At 38.3% G+C, this 24,054-nt stretch overlaps 1 protein-coding gene across 1 annotated transcript in view; it reads left to right on the top strand.

The window, feature by feature from the left end:
• GUCY2F (guanylate cyclase 2F, retinal) overlaps positions 1 to 24,054 on the top strand; it is a gene marked incomplete at both ends in the record, with an annotated part of 81,434 nt that overhangs the window by 26,776 nt on the left and 30,604 nt on the right. The window contains 4 exons of the mRNA XM_082864399.1: positions 1,334 to 1,430; positions 5,741 to 5,872; positions 11,182 to 11,271; positions 22,318 to 22,494. Coding sequence (XP_082720525.1) covers positions 1,334 to 1,430; positions 5,741 to 5,872; positions 11,182 to 11,271; positions 22,318 to 22,494 — 496 coding nt within the window. The remainder of the gene's footprint in view (positions 1 to 1,333; positions 1,431 to 5,740; positions 5,873 to 11,181; positions 11,272 to 22,317; positions 22,495 to 24,054) is intronic.

Below are 24,054 nucleotides of genomic sequence, written 5' to 3'. Positions count from 1 at the left end.
ATTATTTTTACAGGTGTGCCTGTTTTAAGACAATTCACTGCACATATGAAATAGATAAGTTAGGGGGTGATGCTTTACTTTGCCAAAAGATTCATGTGCTCTACCCAAGAATTCACTACAGGGCTCTTTTAATTTTCCCTGCAGGGCAGCAGCTCCCACAGTGATAAGGGACATATTTGTTGGCAGACAATTAGAAACACATTAATTGTTTGTTTACAAATCAGTAGAATCACTGAGAAAAACTGTCTGGGTTGCCGGTACTTAAAGCTACAGTGACACTGTAGACTTCTTAGAGCAACTTGACAAAGCAGTTTCATTCAGTGGTTGTTTTCCCCATTCTGGCTGTCGGCTTTAATACATTCCACAGGGTGACCATTAAGGGGTTATGGAAAAAGTGAAGCCAAACTGTAGCTATCAGAGCCCCCAAGACAAAACAGAACAAAACAACCACACGGACTAATCCAAGGTTCCCTTCAGGTCCTCAGGTTGCTCAGTTAGCTCAACTGAGGACCCACCTGGCTGTGTGGGTAGACATCATAAACTCCTATGTGTCTAGTAATTGATCTGTAAGAAATAATTGCATTCACCGCAAATTAATGGACATGTTTGGAGAGAATCAGGTTTAAACTGTGAGACAAGACTCTTTAAACAAGAGACCAATTCAGTCAAAGGAAAAAAAACTCAGTCAGCCCACTTGTTTGGAATCATGTAGACAAAGCAACCAACTGATTGAATTTTTCCACTTTTCAACCTGTTGCTTTGGCAACGTACAGATGCAACTTTGCAAGACAAGTGGTCTTGTGGGCAGAAATCTGGGCCCACAGCCAGACACCAAGGATTCAAGTCCCAGCTCTGCCTCAGGCTATGGAATCTCACATAATTTGCTTAATTTTGTTTTGTTTCTTTAATGTGTTTTTTTGTATTTATAAAATGGAGATTAATGATTCTTGGCCTTGGTATTATCAGAATATATACTATGGCATATGAGAAAAGTTGTTGAGTTCTTTAAAAGTATTCAGAGGTGTTGTTTTGAATGTACCCTTGATGTGGAATCACTGTTTTATTAGTCTGAGATACCATCCCCATGCAGCGCTTTCCCTTTTGATACCTCTTTAATAGCATTTTCACTTTTCTCTTTGGTCTTTGTAACATTGCAAGTTATGAGGACCAGGCTCGTTCTCTCTCTTTGCTGTGGATACTGTGGTAAACATCTATGTGTGGTTATTCTCCCAATTATCTTGTATATTTTTAAACTTCTATCATAGGGCAAATTTACCCCTGGTTTGCAAAACATCCAGCCCCCGGTGACCTTCTGATTGTATGCTTCTTTCAGACGTCGTATAAATAAAATCCAGTTGATTAAAGGACCCAACAGAATTCTACTGACTTTGGAGGATGTGACGTTTATCAACCCCCACTTTGGCAGTAAGGTAAGGAGCATCCCTTGCTCTTACTGCACGGCCCAAGCTGGTATCCACACGCCACAAGTGACTATTGGGCACTTGGCATGTAGCTAGCCTGAACTGAGATGTGCTGTAAGAGTAAAATACACGTTGGACTTAGAAGACAGTATAAATGTAAAATATCTCATTAAAATTTTAAAATATATTAATGACATGTCAAAATGATAATACTTTAGATATATTGGGTTAAATATATTACTAAAATTAACCTCACCTGATTCTTTTTAGGTTTTTTCATGTGACTACTAGAAAACTTAAAAGTACATATGTGGCTCATGTTACATTTCTATTGGATAGTGCTGTCTTAGTTTTGAGAAAGTGATGCAGCGCACATTGAGCAATAGTGTAGCTTTGACTACATATAGCCCTTTTTTGTACATTTGGACTCAACATGTGATTGCTAGTTCCTCAATGGTGGAGCTACATCTTTTTTGTTTTAATGTTAGCCCATAGCACCTGATGTGGTGCTGATAGTGTAATAGGTGCTCTTAAAAGTGGTGAATGAATCAACTAGTGAAAGAAAGTTAAGCGTCACCAGGGGTCCTCTTCTGATTGTGATTGTGTCGTAATTGGCTATTTTCACTGAGTGCCTGCCACTATGTCCTGGGCTTGGGCTAGGCTTTGTAAGAGATGGCATGTAGTCCCTGCCTTCATGGAGATTACAGTCAAGTCAGAGAGACAAATCATACCATACGATTCGGTAGATGCCATATTGCACAAAGGACACTAGAAATATGGTAGAACTTAAGAGGAGATAGATCAGTGGAGGAAGGCTTCTTAGAGACCCAGCACCGAATCTGGGTCTTAAAGAAGGCGGGAGAGGATTTGTCTAGGTCCCAGGTCACAAACTGGTAACCACTTTTGTCTGACATTTATGGTTTAAAAAAATTGTAGCCAGAATTTTGGAATTGTGAGATTATACATAAAAACCTGGATTTCTGGATGTTCTTTATAGGTTGGAAGATCTATCAACTTTGGGCATCATTGTGGCAACTGGCTGAAACTCTTCAGTAGTTGCCATTTTGGGAAGAATTTGCAAAAACGGTGTCTGCAGTTTGACACAGTTCCCATCACTCTCTATTGTCTTAATACTCAACTTAATTCATCAATTTATATTACCTGCCTCACCCCTATAGGCCTCCTAGGCAGAGAAAACAGCACAAACAAAAGCTTGGAAAAGAAAATGTGTAGGGAAGAGTTTTGTCCAATGCAGCTAGTAGTAGGAGACTGTGCCTCTTTGTGCCCAGTATATGTGGTCAAAATAAAGACATTAGTCTTTGCAAATTCTAGTATGGTGGTGGCAGGGCGTAGGGAGAGGATTCCCACACCTCACATTGTTCTTATGTGCTATTTACTTTTGCTACACCAGCATACCAGATCTGAGAATTAATTATCTCTGTGACAGAACTGATCACTTGCCTAAATGTGACACTAAAAGGTATGCTTTAACTAGTTGGCTGGGTGAGAGTGGATTTACATGATAATACCCTGTGCATTTGGAATCAAATGAAAAGTTCAGCTGTTTGCTTTAAGTCTCAATTACAACCCTAACTCTTACTTGTTTAAATCACCAGATCGTTTTGTAAGGTTGATATCATGTTCCTGGAAATATATTGCTGAATGCCAAAATGATCACTGTGGCTGAAAGCTACATTCTACCCTTATGCCATCAAAACTTATTGATGTTAGTCTCTATTTTTGAAGCCACCAGAGGACACTGGAACTCAAGTGGTGGAATTTGTCTGGATTTGTCATATTCAATATAACTAGATGTTTTGGGTCTAAAGTGTCAAAACAATAAACATAGCTCAATTTTGGACTGAATTAGCCTCTCCTTTTTATAGGCCTTGCAGTAGTCCAGTAAATATAAAACCTCCTCCACCTATGCCTTCTCTCTTTCCTACTGAGACACAAAATATATTTGGGTTTCATACCAGTTCTCACAAAATCACCATAAATAGCAGAATAGTGCTACCTTCAGATGAGCAAAGTGCCCAAGGTTTTAAAATCTTGTTCATGATAATAGATCTTTTCTTTTACTTGTGCATAAATTCTGACATAATGAGAGTTAAAAAAAAAAACCAGTCATCACCACTTCTCACCATATGAGTGATAAAAATTAATAGCAACAGGGATAGATAGCCTTACAGGGCTGCTTCTTCTTCTTCTTCTGCTTCTTCTTCTTCTTCTTCTTCTTCTTCTTCTTCTTCTCCTTCTCCTTCTCCTTCTCCTTCTCCTTCTCCTTCTCCTTCTCCTTCTCCTTCTCCTTCTCCTTCTCCTTCTCCTCCTTCTCCTTCTCCTCCTTCTCCTTCTCCTCCTTCTCCTTCTCCTCCTTCTCCTTCTCCTCCTTCTCCTTCTCCTTCTCCTCCTTCTCCTCCTTCTCCTTCTCCTCCTTCTCCTTCTCCTCCTTCTCCTTCTCCTCCTTCTCCTTCTCCTCCTTCTCCTTCTTCTTCTTCTTCTTCTTCTTCTTCTTTTTCTTCTTCTTCTTCTTCTTCTTCTTCTTCTTCTTCCCTATATTGGCCCAGGTGGAAAGGGATGGCATTACCTAGAAGAACATAGCCCTTGGCCTCCAGATCCTTTGTGGCACTTGGCTTGTATCACGGGTTCTTATGGAAGAAGATAAGGGGAGCATATATTTTCCTTAACTGCTGTGTAGTCACAAACTTGCAGCTGGCTGTGTCTAATCAGTCAAGAAGCCAAGGCAAGAATTCCATCCAAATGGAATGTCTGAAAGTGTAAACTCTTGGTGAATAAAAAATTAATTCAGTCTAGAAAAATTGGCAGGTCAGTAGAAGTCAGGTCAGGAAAGGAAGTTTTTAGAAGAAAGTGAAGCTGAAGCCCAAATATATGTGGATTTTGGCAGATTCTCTTGCTTTCTCCTTTGCCCTTCATGGAGAGGTTTATATCTCAATATACAGATCTAGGTGCTCCTGCTGAGATATGAAAATAAAGAATGAAAGGGAAGTGGATTCCTCTCTGGCCTTGCTCTGTTGAGGAGAGTTCAGGTTGATGCAAGGGATATGTGAAGAGTCGTTTTCCACCTTGTCTGAATCTTGAGCTGTTGGGACTTCAACACATTAGGGGCTAAGTATAGTTTACTATTGCCTTGGAGCTTTGTGATTGTCTTGTCTTGGTAGAATGAACTGAACTCGGGGCTAAATCAACTGGTGATCTTCAGTTTATCAAAGACTGTTAAGGGCAGAGTGTGTGAAACTACTTAAGATTAATTTTTATTGGCAAGCAAGAGAGAAACAAAGCATGATGTGGTACAAAGAACACAAGACCGGAAACATAACATCTACATTCCTCTTCCAGTCCCTAAGTCCTTCTCTAGGTCTCTGTTTCTTCATTGTAAAATGAGAGTGTTGGAGTTGGTGGTGGGGAATGGCCTAGACAATACCAAATGTAACTGCTAACTCTGAATTGCTATAATTTTAAGAAAGGTATATTTAGAGAAGTGGAGAAGGATATGAGGAACTTGTTGACTTATTATTTCTTCATATGAAGTACATCTGCTGGTTCAGTTGAAGATATTAACTTCAGTTGAAGATGTTCAATTTTAAAAGTTAACACAGATTGGAGATAACCCTTCCTTTTGTCATTCAACTGTACACTTCCTAGCCCTCTCTTATCAGACTTATGTGTACTAATTAACAAATAAAGGAATAAGAAATTTGGCCTATTTAAACATCAGACTTATAAATCATGGGCAGATGATCTTCTCACTCTCTACCATCTTATAGCTTTCTGAGATATCTTCTGCCATTAATCTTGCCTGCACAAAAAAGGATGCCATTCAAGATGGTATAACATAAAGAGCTAGGCCTAAGAGCCAGAACAGGGGGATTCTGTCCTAATTTTTCTATTGATTTTTTCAAAATGTTAGATTCTCATCTTTTTCTCATTTTTGTCTATAAAATGAGGGTCCCAAATTAAATTATGACAGGCGTTCTTTCTTGTCCCCCCAAATCCACGGCTCTAATTTTCTCTAGGAGATGGAAATATCTGCAAAGCTTTGCCTTTCTTTTGTGGTATATGGAGGTGAATTGTGGTATACGGAGGTGAAGCACAGAACCAATCCTAGCATTAAAAAATGCTGGGGATAGGAAAAATTAATCAATCTCATGTTTATAGAGCTCAACTCATAGAGTTACTCGATTAGGAATTAAAAAAGAAAAAGAATACCATGTAAGCATAGTGTCTATACCATAGCTCAATGCTCTGTCCTTAATCACGATAATTTTATTCATAAACTTTCTTTTCTAATCATTTCACAGAGAGGAAGTCGTGTCAGTGTAAGCTTCCAGATCACGTCGGAGGTCCAAAGTGGAAGGTACCCAAGGCTCTCCTTTTCTTCAGGGAGTCTAACTCCAGCTGTCTATGAAAACTCCAACATAGCAATTTATGAGGTAGGATATCCAACAGCTATCTAATCTGCTGCCTTCTTGGGTTTTAAATTGAGGCAGTGACGTAGGACTTACTTAGTCTTTGTGCCAAAATATTGAGGCCTTTGGTAAGTCTTTCCTTTTGATAAGTTTTTTTGTCCATTATCCCCTTACAGACTTGTTTGGTTGACATTTTTGATGATGATTTTCCTCGGCAGCTAATCTACTTACTTCCAACTTCATTGATCTTTCAACACCATGTATTTACTGCATTCATTTATGAATGCAGAAAAAAGTTCGTGGCCCAAACACTTAACCATGTCACTTATTCCAGAAGACATAGATATAATAATAGAAGAAATGACTTCCTGAGTGAACTGTTTGTGATGGGATGTCTAGAGACATGCTTATATAGAGTAAGGCTTGGGGCAAGCTCTTCCCTTCAAATACTGCTTGTTCTTCCTTTACCTGTTATTCTCTGATATTACAGAAATCTTTAAAAAATTATTCATTTCTTTCCTTTCCTCAGCCTGTACTTCCTCTTGCAGTAAAAGGTTACCTTCTGATGTCTAAAATAGAAATCCTTTTTATTTCACTTAAATTTCTGTCTTTCAAGCTTTAAGAGACCACCCCCAACCCCTTGTTCTAAGATACTGGAATTTGGCAACCAGAACAAATCTTGCATCAGTTAGAGAGACGAACTGTTTCTTCTCAGCAGGAAAGAGTTAAGCAGGGGGTAAAAGGGAAACTAGACTGCCTTTCTGTCCCTCCTAAGTAAGGCCTTCCCAGTATGGTTTCCTTGTTTTGTTTGAAGATACTCCCAAAAGCAGCAAACACTCTCAACTTCAATAGTAACTACAAAGAAAGTCCAAAACAGGCCAGAATGAGTTTTTAGGTTGTCCACCATTGGATTTTCCAAGTGAATGCTCTCCTTCATTGGATAAATAATTTATAGCTACATAAAAACACCAAGATTAGCGTGGCATATATTTTCTCAGTGTACCTGAAGTGTGTTGACTTAAATTTGGAGCAGGAAACCTCTGGATCTTGCCTTGAACTTAATTTAATCAAAGAGGAGATTTGATTCAAATGTAAACTTGAGGTATTGGGGAATTGACAGTTCTACTCTCTCAAAGACCGAAGGCAAGATAATCTCAAGATAATCTTCTGAATGTCAAATGGAATGGGGCTGATGGCTTTACAAATATATTGACATCTCTAAGATTCTGAAGTAAATCTCAATACCTATGGCAGTCTCTTGGTTTTTCATCTGTAAATTGAGGGGTTGAACTAAATTCTGAAACTTGGCTGTTCATTAGAATCTCTGTGGGAAACTTAAAAAAATACCTATGCCCAGGCATAGTAACTCTGATTCATTTGGTATGGGGTGGGCCCAGGCATTGGTATTTCTTTTAAAAGTTCCCCTATATGTGCAGCCAGGGTTGAGAATTGCTGAACTAAGAGTAAGGCCTCTTCTGGCCCAGATATGCTATGAATCTCTGATTCTGTGGAAGAATTTATGTGTTTAATTGTGGTATGTTTTATTTGGTGGAGCTGGAAGGTGATAGTGTAGAATTAAGAAGGGAGAAAATAAACATCTGTATGTAATTGGCCTTTAAGAATTTGTCAGATATTTCCTCACTTTGGAAGGAAGCAGACAGTTGAGTTAGTTCCCATAATGCCTGTTGTTGGTCAGTCAGATCATGGGTGTTTCTGAACTGTGTAGGCCAAAGGAGGACTTTATCTGCACAAAAGGAAGGTGTTAGTGAGAATGATACCACGCCATGAGGTCAAGATTAGGCTGATGGCAGGGTGTAAAGGAAGACAGTTGAAGCTAGAAAACTGCCTAGCTAGAGCTAAAGAGGACTCCGGGAGAGAGCGGTAGTCAATCGAATCAACAGACCAAAGAAAGAGGTCCAGTGTGCCTTCTGAAACAGCCCTCTATTAGGAGTGTTTTAAAGATTCATTATCTAGTTTCCGTTTAGAATAAACCGAATTTTCATAAGAATTTTTACTGGAAGGTGTGGAAGTTCCAGACAATGTGCCTGGAGTAGCAGATACCTAATAACAGAGGACAGGCTTCTTTAGGAAATGCCATAACATTGTAATACACTGACACAGATTCATACTTTGTTGGGACACACAGATGCATAGCCTTCGGAACTGTACAGGAAAACCAGCCCTTATCTCAGAGATACTCTGTGAGATGTAAAAGGAAAGCCAGCTGAGCAGACTGCTGGGGAAAGAGCGATGACTGGCCGATGCAAAGGGGACGTGTCAGGATCTGTTCTAATAGCCACAGTCTAGGGGAGAGGGGGTGAGGCGGGCAGTAGTGCAACCCTGACACACTCAGAGAGAACCCACTGAACTGATCCTCCCTTTTCATTCTCTGACTCCTTCTGTCCCTCAGCCTCTCCCTGTGTTTTGCTCTTTGTCTCATTTCTGTCTCTCCCCCGCACACCCTCCCCATTCATCTCTCTTTTCCAGAGCCTTTTCTTCTATCTTCCCACCTTCTATATCCCATATAGCTCTCTCTCCACTCCTCTCCTTTGCACCAACCATCTTTTCTCTCTCATCACAGAATTGGATCATCAAAGCTGAAAAGGACCTTAGCAATCATCTAAGTCGTCCAGCTCTATCAGTGAGGAAACTGAGGCTCAGGTCAATGAGGTAGCTACCCTAAGACCACCCCTGAATTTGAGGCAAAGCCAGGTCTAGAACTTAATTCTCTTGACTCTTAGTTAATACAACAGGGCCTTAGTGCAAAACTGATGGCCTTTAAATTACTTCTAAAAACTTTAGTGGATAGAGTTTGATGTTTCTTCCTCTTAATTAAAAAGTGAATGATGAGTGAAGTATTTTATCATTCTTTCTCTTAAAAGAAAAAACAAAACAAATAGTGCATGCACGGTAAAGATAAAACCGGCCCATATCCTCCCTTTTCCTCATTACTCATAAAGTAGGATACACACAGACTTAATAAACATTTGCTTATAAAGTTCATGAGAATTGTTTAAATCTTGAAACAAACACACACAAATCCCCCAAACCAAAGAAAGCCCATGGGAGGAAAGAGCAACAAAGTGGGAGATGGAAGACCTTGGTTCTGTTACTACCTAACCTTCTGACCTTGGGCAAGTCATTTAATCTCTTCAGGCTTCAATTACTTTAAATATGAAGCCCTCAAATTTGGTGACTTGGGAGGAAAAAAAGCTCTGCTTAACTACTTGTAAAAGTTAATAAGCAAGAGAGAAAGCGGACCCATATCTGCAATAGGGCGGACTCCAGGAAGAAGGTATTAGGCACTGGCTATAGGCAGAGTCAGGGCTGCCAGTACTGATATTCAGGCTGTACACTGCACAAGGGAACCACTTCTAAGAGGGTACTATTCACATTGTAGACATATAGTAACGTATATGAGAGTGGTGCAGGAGTGAGCAAAGAGATTCTGGCCTCTCAGCCTAGTTCTGGAATGAGGTAGCGGACCTGACAAAGAGGCCTTACCTGGCAGGCAGGGCTTGGTGGTACGCAGAATACTGAAGCTGCTAGTGGAGTGTTTTCCCTGGTGTCTGGAGGATGTATGAGTCAACGAGAGTGTGGTACATGCACAGATATATACAGCTGGGGCTGCTGCCCAACATCACAGGGCTGCCACAGGCTGCAAGATAATATTCTCACATTATTTTTTTACTTGAGGGAAAGCACTCTCTTATTTGCTAATTAGCACAAGTTGCCGTAGAAGCTAATTAGCACAAAGTTGCCGTAGAAGCTAGCGGTGACCACGGTCCATGTAATATAATTGCAAACGTGCTGGGAAGGCTTTACTATATACACATCAGTGTATAACCCACACATGGGCTGACTGTAAATTCCCAGTTAGAGTTTATTCTTTCAGATTAAACCTCAGCCTTTGATCCCTCTAAAGGGCAAAATCCTTTAGATTTTGTGGGGCCTTACGATGGGCCTTTCTAACCAGTTCCTAAGTGACTATGATGTAACTGGTCTAGGGCCACACTCAGGGAATTGCTGGGCAAGAGACCAGGAAAGCTGCCTTTGGTACTTTGACCAATCTGCTACAGACAGGCACTGGTCCTGGACTACCTTTCTGAATTTTGTGGGCGTGAGCCTGGCTGGTACAGTTTTGTTCAGCTGCTGAAGGTCTCTGGAAGCCATTTCCTAGTTAAAGGGTTTTGAGCTCCTTGGCCAGAAGATACCCTCTAACACCCAGTACGGCGAGTAACTCAGATGCCTGCAGCTCCCATTATTAGCCTTTGCCTCCGGCTGGTCTCCAGATGTAGTGCCACAGCTGGATATATTCCATAATAAGAGAGTGGCTACACTCTCTTATTCTCAGAATTTGACTGTACAGAGCTCTCTGCTTTATTATCTCTACTTGATGACAAATTGGTGCAGCCTGAAATGGAATCTCCAGGCTATAGGTAATAGACGTGAAAGCACTTTGAAGAGGAGAGAGCGCTGTGCAAATGTAAGGCATTATTATTATTATTACAGAGAAAAAGGAATCTATGTGTTGCTTTTTTCAGATTTGGGCTGGACAGAAACTAAATAGGGCTTGGTGACTGACGAATCCTTGAGGCTATGCACGTAGAAGAAAATTATCTATCAGGCACTGGTGTTAAAGTGAAGACAGTAAAATAATTGTTGTTTTTGACTTGACAGCAGCCTTAGAAATAGCTGTTTTGTGCTTAAAAAGTCAGAAATAGACTTCTGAAAGAGTCTAGATTACTCTATTACTATGGTAGTACATTTGTACATCCAAATAAAAAATGTTTAATCGATGTTTAAGCCAATCAGTTTATGATTAAAGCATAACAGACTCCCAAAATGACCTGTCCCACAAGAGAAAAATGGATCAAGGTAAATGCAGGAAACATTTGCTGCACTACATCTCCTGCCCTACATCTCTCGACATAGACGCCTCAAGGCAGTGAGAATTGCAACCACTAACCATCACCATTAATCGCAGGAAACCTGGTGCTACGTCACTTAGCTATGAATGAGTGAAATGACCCGGGACTTTCTGCAGTTAGTTAAGGAAGTCGTTGCAGAGAGCAGTATCATTCCTTTGATGGCATCTGCATCCCTGCAATTGTTTCCCTGCTTTAGTTAATTGGAACTTTAAACTTTAACTTCTCTGTGTGACCTCCTTTTTAGCTCTGAATACAGAGTGTCCATGGGGTGGAGGGTGAGAGAGGAGGAACAACGCTTGTTTAGGTTGATGGTCTAACTATAGACTCTTCATATCGAAGGGACATTGCTCTAAAGCTGCTGGCAACTAAGGCTCACCAACAATCTTTACCTTTTCTTTCTAGGGTGATTGGGTGTGGCTGAAAAAGTTCCCCTCTGGAGATTTTGGAGACATTAAATCCATCAAATCAAGTGCAAGTGATATGTTTGAAATGGTATGAGAAACCCTCTCTTATATATATTCCCACTGAAACCACCAATCGTTTCTCCAAAGTAACTAATACCAGCTGTTAGGAAGATCCTTTAACAGATCAGTGCAGGGAAACTATAGGGTAGCTACTGACTCATTACGACCGTATGATGCAATGGCAAAAGTATGGGCTCCGGAGTCAGAAAGACATGAAGGATTCACTTCTCAGCTCTACCACTTAAGAGATATATTAACTTGGAAAAGTCACCTAAACTCCCTGAGCTTTACTTTCCTTATTTGTAAAAGGAGTATATTAATGTCTGCTTCCCAGGGTTGAGATAATACACGTAAAGCATCTTGCACATTTCCTGACATATAGCTTCTTCGTAAAATGGTAGGTATCTGATTATTATTAAGTACATATCCCATAATCATTCAAAATCTCCGTTTGCCAGGCCTGGAAAAGTCATCTGGTAATTTCTATTTACATAAGAAAAATGGTGATTTCCCAATGCCACCAATTATATTAAAAAAGTCCTTGGGGGCTTCCCTGGTGGTGCAGTGGTTGAGAGTCCGCCTGCCGATGGAGGGGACATGGGTTCGTGCCCCGGTCTGGGAAGATCCCACGTGCCGCGGAGCGGCTGGGCCCGTGAGCCATGGCTGCTGAGCCTGCGCGTCCGGAGCCTGTGCTCCACAATGGGAGAGGCCACGACAGTGAGAGGCCCGCATACCGCAAAAAAAAAAAAAGTCCTTGGATAGTTTGTTTAAGGAAGCAGTCTGTACATAAGGCAGAGATGATGATGCTTCCTCTCAAACCATTTAAAATTGACTCCTCCTTGAACTTTGAGTTCATAAAAGATTTACGGAGACTGTCTCTGGTTCCTTCAGACTCATGAAAGTGGGATTTCTAGAAGATAATGATATATTCCTTCACATTTATGAATCAGGCAAGTTCAAATCAATCCAATAAGTTTGAATGAGACACCTGCTACATCCAGACTGCTGTACAAGTGAGAAAACAAGGGAAATGGGGAAATGGAAGAGGTGCAGCCCATGAGGGACCCAATGTGCCTCATGGATCAGAATGAGATATTATGATTTGGTATTTCCCTTACATGTGGTTTTGATGCCTGGAGCTGAAGGAAAAATAATGAGAGATGGATCCAGAAGGGGTGACTAAGGTCAGAGCTAGAATAAGCAGTCCCACACTGGTTTGATGATCTGGGATGCTAAACAGAGAGCTAGATCCAAAGTATGGAGCCAAACGATGCCAAACCTGGGGCAGCTGATAAACTAGAAGTATGGAAATAAGAAGACCCAAGGTAGAGTGTGTCCATGATACCTTTTTTTGGGTAATTTAAAATTTTGACATAATTTCAAACTTGCAGCAAAGCTGCAAGAATAATTCAAGGAACTACTGTATATCCTACCCAGATTCAGCAATTGTTTACATTTTTCCTAGTGCTTTTCATTCTCTATTTATAAATTTATGTACAATCGGCCTTCAGAGTCCATGTGTTCTGCACCCCTTGATTTAACCAACTTCAGATTGGTTGAATCTGCAGCTGCGGAACCCACGGATATGGAGGGCCCACTGTACTATTTTATTTTATTTTTGTTTTTTTTAAGTTGACAAGTATTTATTACATTGTTTGATAACCAATATTATGTGTTAACTATTATTTTTTTAAAGGATAAAATCATGATTCTCGCACAAATACAAAATGAATGCATGTCAAAGGTTTTGTTTAAATCATTAAATATATAAGGGGATCAGGAAGATATTACAACCACTTCAAGGGAGAATTCAAAGTACTGCTGTATCATTTTATATAAGGGATTTCAACATCCATGGAGTTTGGTATCCTCCTGGGTTTGGAATCAATCCCCAGTGGATACTGAGGGTTGACTATATATTCTTTTTTTCTCAACCATTTGAGAGTAAGGTGTAGACATCATGCCATTTTACCTCTAAATACTTCAGTGTTTATTTCCTAAAAACAAAGACATTCTTGTATATAACTGTGGTATAATCATCAAAATCAGAAAATTTAGCATTGATACAGTAATATTACCTAAACTACTGCTCATATTTTAATTTTATCATTAGTCATAATACATTATAGCTAATTTTCCCCTGGGCCAGCTTCCAATCCAAGTTTACACATTGTAGTTGGTTGTCATGTCTTTTTAGTTGCCTTTAATCTGAAACAGAGTCTCAGCTTTTTGTTGTTGTTGTTTTTCTTTATCTTGATATTTTTGGAAGAATTCAGCTGAGTTATTTTGTAGATGGTCCCTCAATTTGGGTGTTTTCCATGTTCTTCTGGTTAGATTTAGGTTATGCATCTTCAGCCAGAATGCTACAGAAGTGATGCAGTGTTCTTTTCAGTGCTTTGTGTTAGGAAGCACATAATGTTGATTGTCCCATTATTAGTGATATTAACTCTTATTGCTTGGTTTAGGTGGTGTCTACCAGATTTTGCCACTGTAGAGCTACTGTTATTTTTTTCCTCATTGTAATTAATACATAATTTGTAGAGAGATAATTTGAGTCTGTATAAATAGCCTGTTGTTTTGATCAAATTTTTACCTACTAATTTTAGCATCCATTGATGATTCTCTAACTCTAGCATTCTTTCTATGTTTATTTGTTGGCTCTGTATTGTAAGAAAGAGCCTTACCTTCTCTACCGTTTATTTATTTATTCATACATTTATACCAGTGGTTTTAATTTTATTCAATTATCTATCTGTCATCTATCATCCATCTAATACCTCCAATTGTAATTGAATGCCACAGAGTTCATTCTATCCTTTCCCTTTCCGTATTTGTAACTCCTTTCTCCAACAGTTAGAAAACTGGCTCCCATTATCCTCATGATATCCTCATTATCCTTGTGTCCCCTTACTAACTTGTGTTACTATGTCAGGTGCAGATAGTAACTCAATTCTAGGGTGAAGGCCAATTTTCCAGAATTTACCATGTGAAAGGCCCTAATTCCTTTCTAGTACTTTTATGAAGCAGGAAGTGGATCTGACGATGCTATCACTGTGAGTCTAGCACTGCTTTGACTACTATGTGCCTTCATGATTTTAAAATTTTGGGACTGAGTATCAGGGGCCAGACTGGAGAACACATCTTGGTGAGCCAGCTATAGAAGGGAGTCGTGTACAGTCAGATAGATATTCCTTAAAGGGAAACAGCTGGAGTCAGAAGGCCAAAGGACTGATGACTTCCAACATCTTTTAGGGTCCCAACTTCTCCAAAGACGTATGCAGGAAAATCAGGCTGTATCTATCTCCCAGTCTCATGTTCTTTCCCATCATCTGGAACTGAGTGGCATACTCCTTGTACCTTCTAATACCTTGGCTATTTAGTTCCTTGCCATATAATCTCTAATCATCTTCTCTTCCATTTCACTTTGGCCATCCACTACTATCATTATACCTTGGGGTTTGTCATTATCTATAATTGCTACTGAAAATGCTTCACTTCCAAAATCATAGATTCAAACATCACACTCTCTGACTATAGCCTTCTCTTCTTTCAACTGTGCCTATATTTTACATTGGGTCTTCCTGTCTACTGACCTCTACTTTCTCCCTTCCCACAAGCCCTTCTTTTATCTTCTTTCATGCCCACCTTAGATTTCATAGTTGACCGTTTGAACACATTCTTATTTCTGTCTTTTTGGACACACATAAAACTCATATTCAGGATGACCCTAACTCTTAACTTTCTTTGTGCCTGCATCTGAACAGCTGAGTATTATGGCGGAAAGTCATGCAACAAGGTATATTATTTCCATCTTAAAATGTCCCTTAAAATTATCCTTTAAGTCCATTATAATACTTCATTAGTTAATTCACTTTCTACAACCTGTATTTCAGAGCTTCTCCATTTTCCTTAAAAGTCCAATGTTCTCTTCCTCTATTTTTACTGTTACCATCCTGGTCCAAGCCACCATCATCACCCACTAGAGCTACGGCAATTGTCTGTTTTGTTTTGTTTTGTTTTTAAAGAGACAGTTTAGTTTTTAGAGCAGTTTTAGGTTCACAGAAAAATTGAGCCTCCCCCACTATCAACATCCTGAACCAGAGTGGTACATTTGTTATAATCCATGAGCACACATTGACACATCATTATCACTCAAAGTCCATAGCTTACATTAGGGTTCAGAGGGTAGTACATCCTATGCATTTTGACAAATGCATAATGATGTATCTACCATTATAGTAACATACAGAATAGTTTCAATGCCCTAAAAATCCTCTATGCTCTGCCTATTCACACCTTCCTCCCCATAAACCCTGGCAACCACTGGCAATTGTCTTTACACATATCCACTTTTATCATTGTCAAATCTTTTCTCCACATTGCAATCTGAATCAAAATCAAACCTGATCTTGTCAGTTCTCTGCTTGAATCTCTTTAATTAGATTCCTGTTGTTCTTCTCTTTGTGTGGAGATTTTAAATTACAGATTCAATTTCTTGAATAGATATTGGACTATTCAAACTTTCTATTTCTTCTTATACCTGTTTCAGTAAGTTATGTCTTAAAAGGAAGTTGTCCATTCCATATATGTTGTCGAACTTACTGGCATAAAGTTGTACATAATATGCTCATGCAATCTTTTAAGTAGCCTTAGGATCTGTAGTGATGCTCCCATTTTCATTTCTGATAATGACAATATGTGTTTTCTCTTTCTTGATCAGTTTTGCTGGAAGATTATCAATTTTATTAATCCTTTCCAGAAATCAACTTTTGGCTTTGTTGATTTTTCTCTGTTGTATGTCTGCTTTCTATTTCATTGATTTGTATTCTGGTTATTTCTTTCCTTCTAGTTTCTTTGCTTTTAATTTGTTGTTCTTTTTCTAGTTTTTTGAGCTGGAAGTTTTTATAGTTGATTTTAACCGTTCTTAGTTTCCAATACAGTCACTTAAAGCTAGAAAACTTCCTTTAAGTACTGCTTCAGCTACATCCTGGAAGTTTTTCTTTTCTTTTAAAAAACTTCTATTATAGAAAATAACAAACACACACAAAATAAACAGAATGATATAAACAAACTCCATATGCCCGTCACCCAACTTCAACAATTATCAACATTCTACCATTATTATTTCATCTCTACCTCCACCCACTTCTCACATCTCTAACTTGGTTATTATTGTTGTTATTTTGCAGTTCTGTATTTCTGAGGTACAATTACACGCATTGAAATGCTCATATCATAGATATATAATTTTGATGAAGAGATTTGCCCATATAATCTAGACTTCTATTATGATATAGAATAGGGGTCGGCAGAGTTTTTACATCCTGGCCTGTTTTTTATATCCTGGGAGCTAAGAATGTTTTTTACATTTTTTAAGGGTTGTAAAACAAGAAAACAAAGATTATGCAACAGAAACTATACATGATCAGCAAAGCCTAAAATAGTTACTATAGGTACAGAAGAGGATTGCTGACCCCTGATATAAAACATTTCTTTCTCTCAAGAAAGTTCCCTTGTGTTCATTAGTAAATTATTGCGTCCCCCCCCCCCAACCAAAGAAAACCACTGTTCTGGGTTTTTGGTCTATCTTGCAGTAATTTTGCTTATCCTATAACCTCATATAAGTGGAATCATACAGCATACTGACTGATTCATTCGTGTTATCATGTGTATAAATAGCTTGCTCTTTTCATTGCTGAGTAGTAGTCAATTGCATGAATATAACACAATGTAATTATCTATTTTCCTGCTGATGGGCATTTAGGCTGGTACCAATTTTGGCTATTGTGAATAAAACTGATACGAATATGCTTTTTATGTCTTTTTATGGACACATATTTTAATTTCTCTTGGGTAAATACCTAAGAGTGGAATTTCTATGTTAAAATATAGTATATGTTTAACTTTATAAGACACTATCAAACCTTTCCTAGTTTAATTTCCTACACGCAAGTTATGAGAGCTCCCTTTACATCATCACCAATGATGTATTCTTGTCAGTCTTTTTGGTTTTAGTATTCTACTAGGTTTCTATGGGTATCTCATTGTGTTTTTTTAATTTTAAATTATGATAAAATGACAGAAATTACCATCTCTAAGTGTTGAGCATATTCACATTTTTTGGCAACAGATTGTCACAGCTTTTCTCTTGCAAAGCTGAAACTCTGTACCTATTAAACAAAACTCTCCTTTTCCCCACTCACCCTCAATGCTTGATAACCACCATTCTATTTTCTGCTTCTATGAATTTGACTACTTTAGATACCTCTTTTTGTCACTGGCTTATTTCACATAGTATAATGTCTCATTGTGTTTCGAAAAGACATTTTTTATTTACGTATAATTTGATGAATGAATTATCTGTTCAGTGAATTTTGATAATTGCATATATTGCATATATCTGTGTAACCTCTCCCCAAAACAAGATACAGAATATGTCTATCACCCCAGAAAGTTCTCTTGTTTCCCTTCTCAGTCATTTCTTTTATCCCAGAGGCAATCATTGTTCTGATATCTATCATCATGAATTAATATTTTTTCTGTTCTTGGATTTCGTATAAGTGGAATGATAGACTATATACTCTTTTGTGCCTGACTTTCTTCTCTCAACATAGTATTTTTAAGATTAAATCCACGTTTTTGCAGGTATCAGTAGCAGTTCACTTTTTTAAATTTCTGAGTAGTATTTCATTTTATGAATATATCACAATTTGTTTATAATTTTCCTGTTGATAAACATTTGGCTGGGTTTCCAGTTTTTTGGAGTTATGACTAAGACAACTATAAATATTTGTTTAATTAAGAAAAAACACATAACATAAATTTTACCATCTTTATTTTTAAATGTACAATTCAGCAGTGTTAAATATACTTGCATTGTTGTTAAGCACATCACCAGAACTTTTTCAATTTGCAAATATAAAACTCTGTACCCATTAAATAGCAGCTCACTTTTTTCCCCTCCCCCTATTCTGGGTTAACCACCATTCTACTTTCTGTTTCCATGAATATGACTACTTTAGACACCTTATATAAATGGAATAATATAGTATTTGTCTTTTTGTGACTGGCGTATTTCACCTAGCATAATGTCTTCAAGGTTCATCCATGTGGTAAAGTGTGAATAGATTTCTTTCCTTTTAAAGGCTGAACAATATTCCATTTTATGTTATTCATTCATTTCTTGATGGACATTTGGGTTGCTATGAATATGGGTGTGCAAATATCTCTCTGAGATCCTGCTTTCAATTCTTTGGATATATACCCAGGAGTGGAATTTCTGGATCATATTGTAGTTCTATTTTTAATTTTTTGAGGAACCTCCATACTGTTTTCCATAGCAGTTGCATCATTTTACAATCCTACCAACAGTACACAAGAGTTCTAATTTCTCCACATCCTTGTCAACACTTGTTATTATCTGGTTATTTTTTTTTAATTTATAGTAACCACCCTAATGGGTGGGAGATGATATCATATTGTAATTTTGATTTGCACTTCTCTGATGATTAGTATGTTGAGTATTTCTTCATAGGCAACTATAAACATTTTTGTCCAAGTATTGATATTTTTGTGAACATATATTTTCACTTCTCTTCGGTAAATGCTTAAGAATAGACAAACTGAGTCATAGGGTAGATGTACGTATAACTTTATATGAAACATCCAAACAGGTCTCCAAATTGGTTACAATATTTTACACCCCTGTCAGAAATGTACAAAAGTTCCAGTTGCTTTAAATTCTCAGCAACATTTGTCTTTTTGATATTTGCCTTTCTACGGTGTATAAAATGTTATCTTATTGTGGTTTTAATTTGCATTTTCTTGATGACTAATGTTATTGAGCATCTTTTCATGTGTTTATAATTCATTTGTATATCTTCTTTTGTGAATTGTCTGTTCACATTTTTTCCCATTTAAAAAAATTGAGAGTTTTGCCTTTTAATTGTTGAAATGTAGACGTTCTTTATATAACCTTCCTTTGGTCAGATATATGTTTTACAATATTTTTTCTCAGTCTGTGGATTGTTTGTTTAATGGTTTTGATGAGCAAAATTTTTAATTTTGAGGAAATCCAATTTATGATTTTATTTTGCGGCTTGAAAATCTTTGCCAATTCCAAGATTTTAGATTTAGGATTATGATCCATTTTGAATTAGTTTTTGTGTATGGACTGAGATAGTGGTCATGGTTAATTTTTTTTTCCATAGCGATATCCAGTGTTCCAGTAACAATTATTTTAAAAAGCCTTTCCTTTCTCCACTTAATTAACTTTTCAACTTGGTGAAAAGTTGACTGACTATATATGTGTGGGTATATTTTTAGACTCTGTACTCTATTTCACTAACTCATTAGTGTACCCTACTGCCAATATCACACTATCTTGATTATCACAGCTCCAGAGTAACTCCTATAGTTAAGTGGTATAAGCTCCTGCAAATTGTTCTTTTTCAAGATTGTTTTGGATAGGGTAGTTTATTTTAATTTTCAATAAGTTCTTGAATAAACTTGTTCATTACTTCAATAAAACCTTCTGGAATTTTTCATAGGGGGTTATATGAATTTATAAATCAATTTAGGGAAAATGGACATCTTAACAATACTGAACCTTCCAGTCCATTAATGTGGTATAGATCTTCATTTATTTAAGTTTTCTTTAATTTTTCTCATCAATGTTTTGATGCTATTATACAATATTGAGTAGAAATGGTGAAGGAAGACATCCTTGTCTTGCTCTTGACTTTAGAGGAAAAGAATTTAATGTTTTACTCTTGGGTGTGATGTTACCTGAAGGTTTTTTCACACATGTCCCTTTGACTTCTGATTTTCTGTGAATTTTTTTTTTTAATCATGAAGAGGTTTTTGTATATTCTCTGACTGCCTGCATAAGTTTAGATTTTAGGAGTTTAATTATGATGTGTCTAGGTGTAGCTGTCTTCATCTTACCTGACCTCTCTAGTATTTATCACATTTTCCTGAAATTCCTTCTGGCATTTACCTCACTTCCCTGAAACTCTTCCTGTGGTGTTCATAATGTTGTTCTAAATAAGCCTTTCTCCACTTCTCTAGCCTCATTTCTAAGTCTTTATGCAGGATGTTCTTCCTTTTCCCATCTTTTAAATGTTGATATTCACCCCCCCCCTTTTCTTTTTATTTTATATGCTTCCCTTGGGTTATCTCATTCACTCCCATTAATTTCATCTACCATTTACATGTTTACAATTCCCAAGTCTATTTATCTAGAACACACTATCTCTTTGGAATAGTTCCATCTTGATGTTCCACAGGCACCTCATTCTTAATGTGTCTCAAACTGAATTAATCAGCTGTCCTCATCACCCAAAATTTGCTTTCCCACTGTCTTAGGTCAGATTCTCTAAAAGCCAAGCCTGAGATGGAGATTCTTGTTCAAATTACTCATTGAGAGAATGCTCTCAAGAGAAAAGGAGTGAGGATGCAGGATAAGGCAGAAGCAAAAGCTCGGCAAGTATGTGATGTCAGCTTGAGACTAGCTTCAGTATGATTTTATGGGACAAATACTGGGGCACAAGTTATACCATGAGTTCCACTTTGAGGTGAGGGAGTTGAACTTTTGTACCTTTCCCAGTCAGTCAATCATTAGCTGAGGTCTGTGGGTGGGCCCTAACCTTTCAAGTAAGATAGCTCCCCTTTGGCTTAGCCTCTAGGACAATTTTCCAGAGAATGGAGCAACTGTGAGTTACCAGCCAACATTTACAGCAGCTGCAGGGTGCACTGTAAAGGGGATATAGGTGGGGCACCAACATATCCACTACTAAAACATCCCTGAATTTCTTATATTGATGTATATCACTGCCATCTATCCAGGAATCCAAGTAGAAATCTAGAAGCAAAAATGGAGCCCTTTTCTCTCTCATCCCCCATTAAAAAGTAATAATAATAGATAACAATTATTGAGTGACCATAATATTAATTTCGAATTCTATAGCACGGTTCTCAAAGCTGCACAGGATGTGGCTCCTGTCTAACTCTCCAGCCTTTTATAAATTTATTTATTTATTTTTGGCTGTGTTGGGTCTTCATTGCTGCACGCGGGCTTTCTTTAGTTGTGTTGAGTGGGGGCTACTCTTTGTTGTGGTGTGCAGACTTCTCATTGCGGTGGCTTCTCTTGTTGCAGAGCACAGCCTCTAGGCGCACGGGTTTCAGTAGTTGTGGCACGTGGGCTCAATAGTTGTGGCACATGGGCTCTAGAGCGCAGGCTTAGTAGTTTTGGCTCACGGGCTTAGTTGCTCCGTGGCATGTGGAATCTTCCCGGACCAGGTCTCGAACCCTTGTCTCCTGCATTGGCAGGCGGATTCTTAACCACTGCGCCACCAGGGAAGCCTATCTCTTCAGCCTTGTGTCTCATATTCTTTCCTCTGCACTGTGTTCTGGCCACCCTAAACCTGTTGCAATTTCCTCAGCATAACATGCTCTCACTCTCAACCCCTCCCACCATGTCACCTTCACATGGTCAGCTCTTACTTGCGCTTCATGATGGTCTAGACATTACCTCCTCAGGGAAGCCAGATCTCCCAGACTGAATTAGATACTTACCATCTGAACTCTACCAGCATCCCGTTCTCCCATAAGAAACCACTTCACAGGGAAATACAGCTGTCAGTTTTGTTTGTCTATCACCCTTCTTTAAATGTGAGCTCTTTCAGGATATTGATTTCATTTTGTTTATCTCTATATCACTAGCATGCAGTCCAATGCCTTGGACATTGTTGAGACACACTAAATGCTTCTCACATTAGTGGAAAAAAAATGAATGGATACAAAGGTAAAATGTAGTCAAAATTCGAAGTGTTTCTTCTGAAACAAATTTTGTAAGCTTTGGCCTGATGTTTATGTAAGCTATTTATTTTAATAGATGCTGCATAGATTAATATTCACGGAAAGACAATCTATTCCACCTCTTACTGTACTAACCTCTTTAGTATTCCTGGGTCACTGAGCTCCACTCCACAGTGTCCCTAAAGAATCAGGAAGAAGGCCCCAGCTCCAATTGAGACAGAACAGCTGTGACTCTCTTCTCTCCCTCTGTTTCCAGATGAAGGACCTACGTCATGAGAATATTAACCCTTTAGTGGGCTTCTTCTATGATTCGGGGATGTTTGCCATTGTGACAGAATTCTGTTCCCGAAGGAGCCTGGAAGACATACTGACAAATCAGGATGTGAAACTAGATTGGATGTTTAAATCATCACTCCTGCTGGATCTCATCAAGGTTAATGGAAAGACTGAAAATCCAAGGTTTTCCCTGTAGATTAGAACTTCAATATTTTGGGATGTTTCACTTTCCTTGAATCATTGTGATGCTCTTACTCCCCCACCTTCCTTCCCTGTGTCTGCCCTCGCTTCTTCTCATAGCCCTTTTGTCCATATCTGTTATAAGGTCCTGATACAGAAAGAATTTGCTTGCTCCTCACCTGCTGCCCTGTTTGAGGGCCAGATTTGTCTTTACTTCCTATAGCTATTGAGCACTCTTCTGCCTTAAGCAATCCTTTCTTCCATCCCATTTCTCTGCCTTCTGGATGTGGGAAAGTGCTCATTCCCAGGCTCTTTGGTTCTGCTTAGCCCCATCTCCTGGCTTTCACGTTCTAAAAGGTGGTTCAGTCTAGAACTAGGTGATGGGTCTTTGCATAGGTCTATACCATAGGTATAGATGTGGAACTCAGCATGACCAAAAAGCCAAAAGACCATCGGTTCTACCAGGCAGCACCTCCATTCTCAGAGGCAAGGACTATTAACAGCCAACGGGGTTCACAGATGGGTCCATGGATGGGCTTCAGTGGAGTCTATGAACTCCCTAGAGTGATATGAAAATTGTGTCTGTGTGCACTTGTAGTGGGCTGATTTGGATAGCCAATAGTCATTGAGCTTCCTGCATATTAATCACAGTCTTGACCCTTGTATTGTGGCCTAACTCTTTTCAAGGTAGCTTTATAGACATTATCTCATTCCAATTTTCTATAAAAGAAGTGTGATTATCCTCCTTTTACAGAGGCTCAGAGAAACTAAATGAGGTTTTTGTTATATAGTGTCTACCACACATAGTAGATACTCAATAAACATTTACCAGCTGTCTATTAAGTGGCAGAGCTAATAATAGAATCTAAATCTCTTAATTCCTGTTCTAATACTCTTTCCACTCACTCTGTAAGCAAAGTCCCGTGAGTTAAGGGAGAGTCCTCTGAATGAGTCCTCTCAGACCCGTGATGAATGAAACCCAAGCATTAGACACCTAGGGAGAAATCTCCCCCACTATAGACTCTGCTTGGAAGTACTGGGGACTACAGAATTTCCTAGGGTGCAAGATGTAAAGCATACAAATACAAAGGGGTGTCAGGTGGCAAAATAGAGCCAGATACTTAAAAGGACTCAGCATAAACAGTCCCGAGATGACTGCACTAGAAAATGGATGTATTTATATGTGAATGATTAAACCCATCTGGTAAAGTCCTGGTAGATCACATTTGAATGTCATATAAGGTTGCCAAGCAAACTGTAGCAGTCAGTATCAGCTTTCTTGCTTTCAGCTTTCTTTTTTTATTGTCTATTTTTAATTAAAAATATATAAAAAATAAATTGTATATATTTTATATAATTTTAATATCTTTTATATAAATTATAAAAATAAGACATTTCTAATTATAAAAATAATGCATTCAATTAATTTAGAAATCAAGTGATATAAATATATTGGGAAAATACTGACAATTACTCAATCCTCCTTCATATCTTCCCCCCAAATTAATCACTGTTGACAATTTGGTGATTAGCCTTG

This window comes from Leucopleurus acutus (assembly GCF_964270905.1).
Source record: "Leucopleurus acutus genome assembly, chromosome: X".
NCBI lineage: Eukaryota > Metazoa > Chordata > Mammalia > Artiodactyla > Delphinidae > Leucopleurus > Leucopleurus acutus.
The sequence above is the reverse complement of the archived record's forward strand: the minus strand, read 5'-3'. Positions and strand labels throughout refer to the sequence as shown.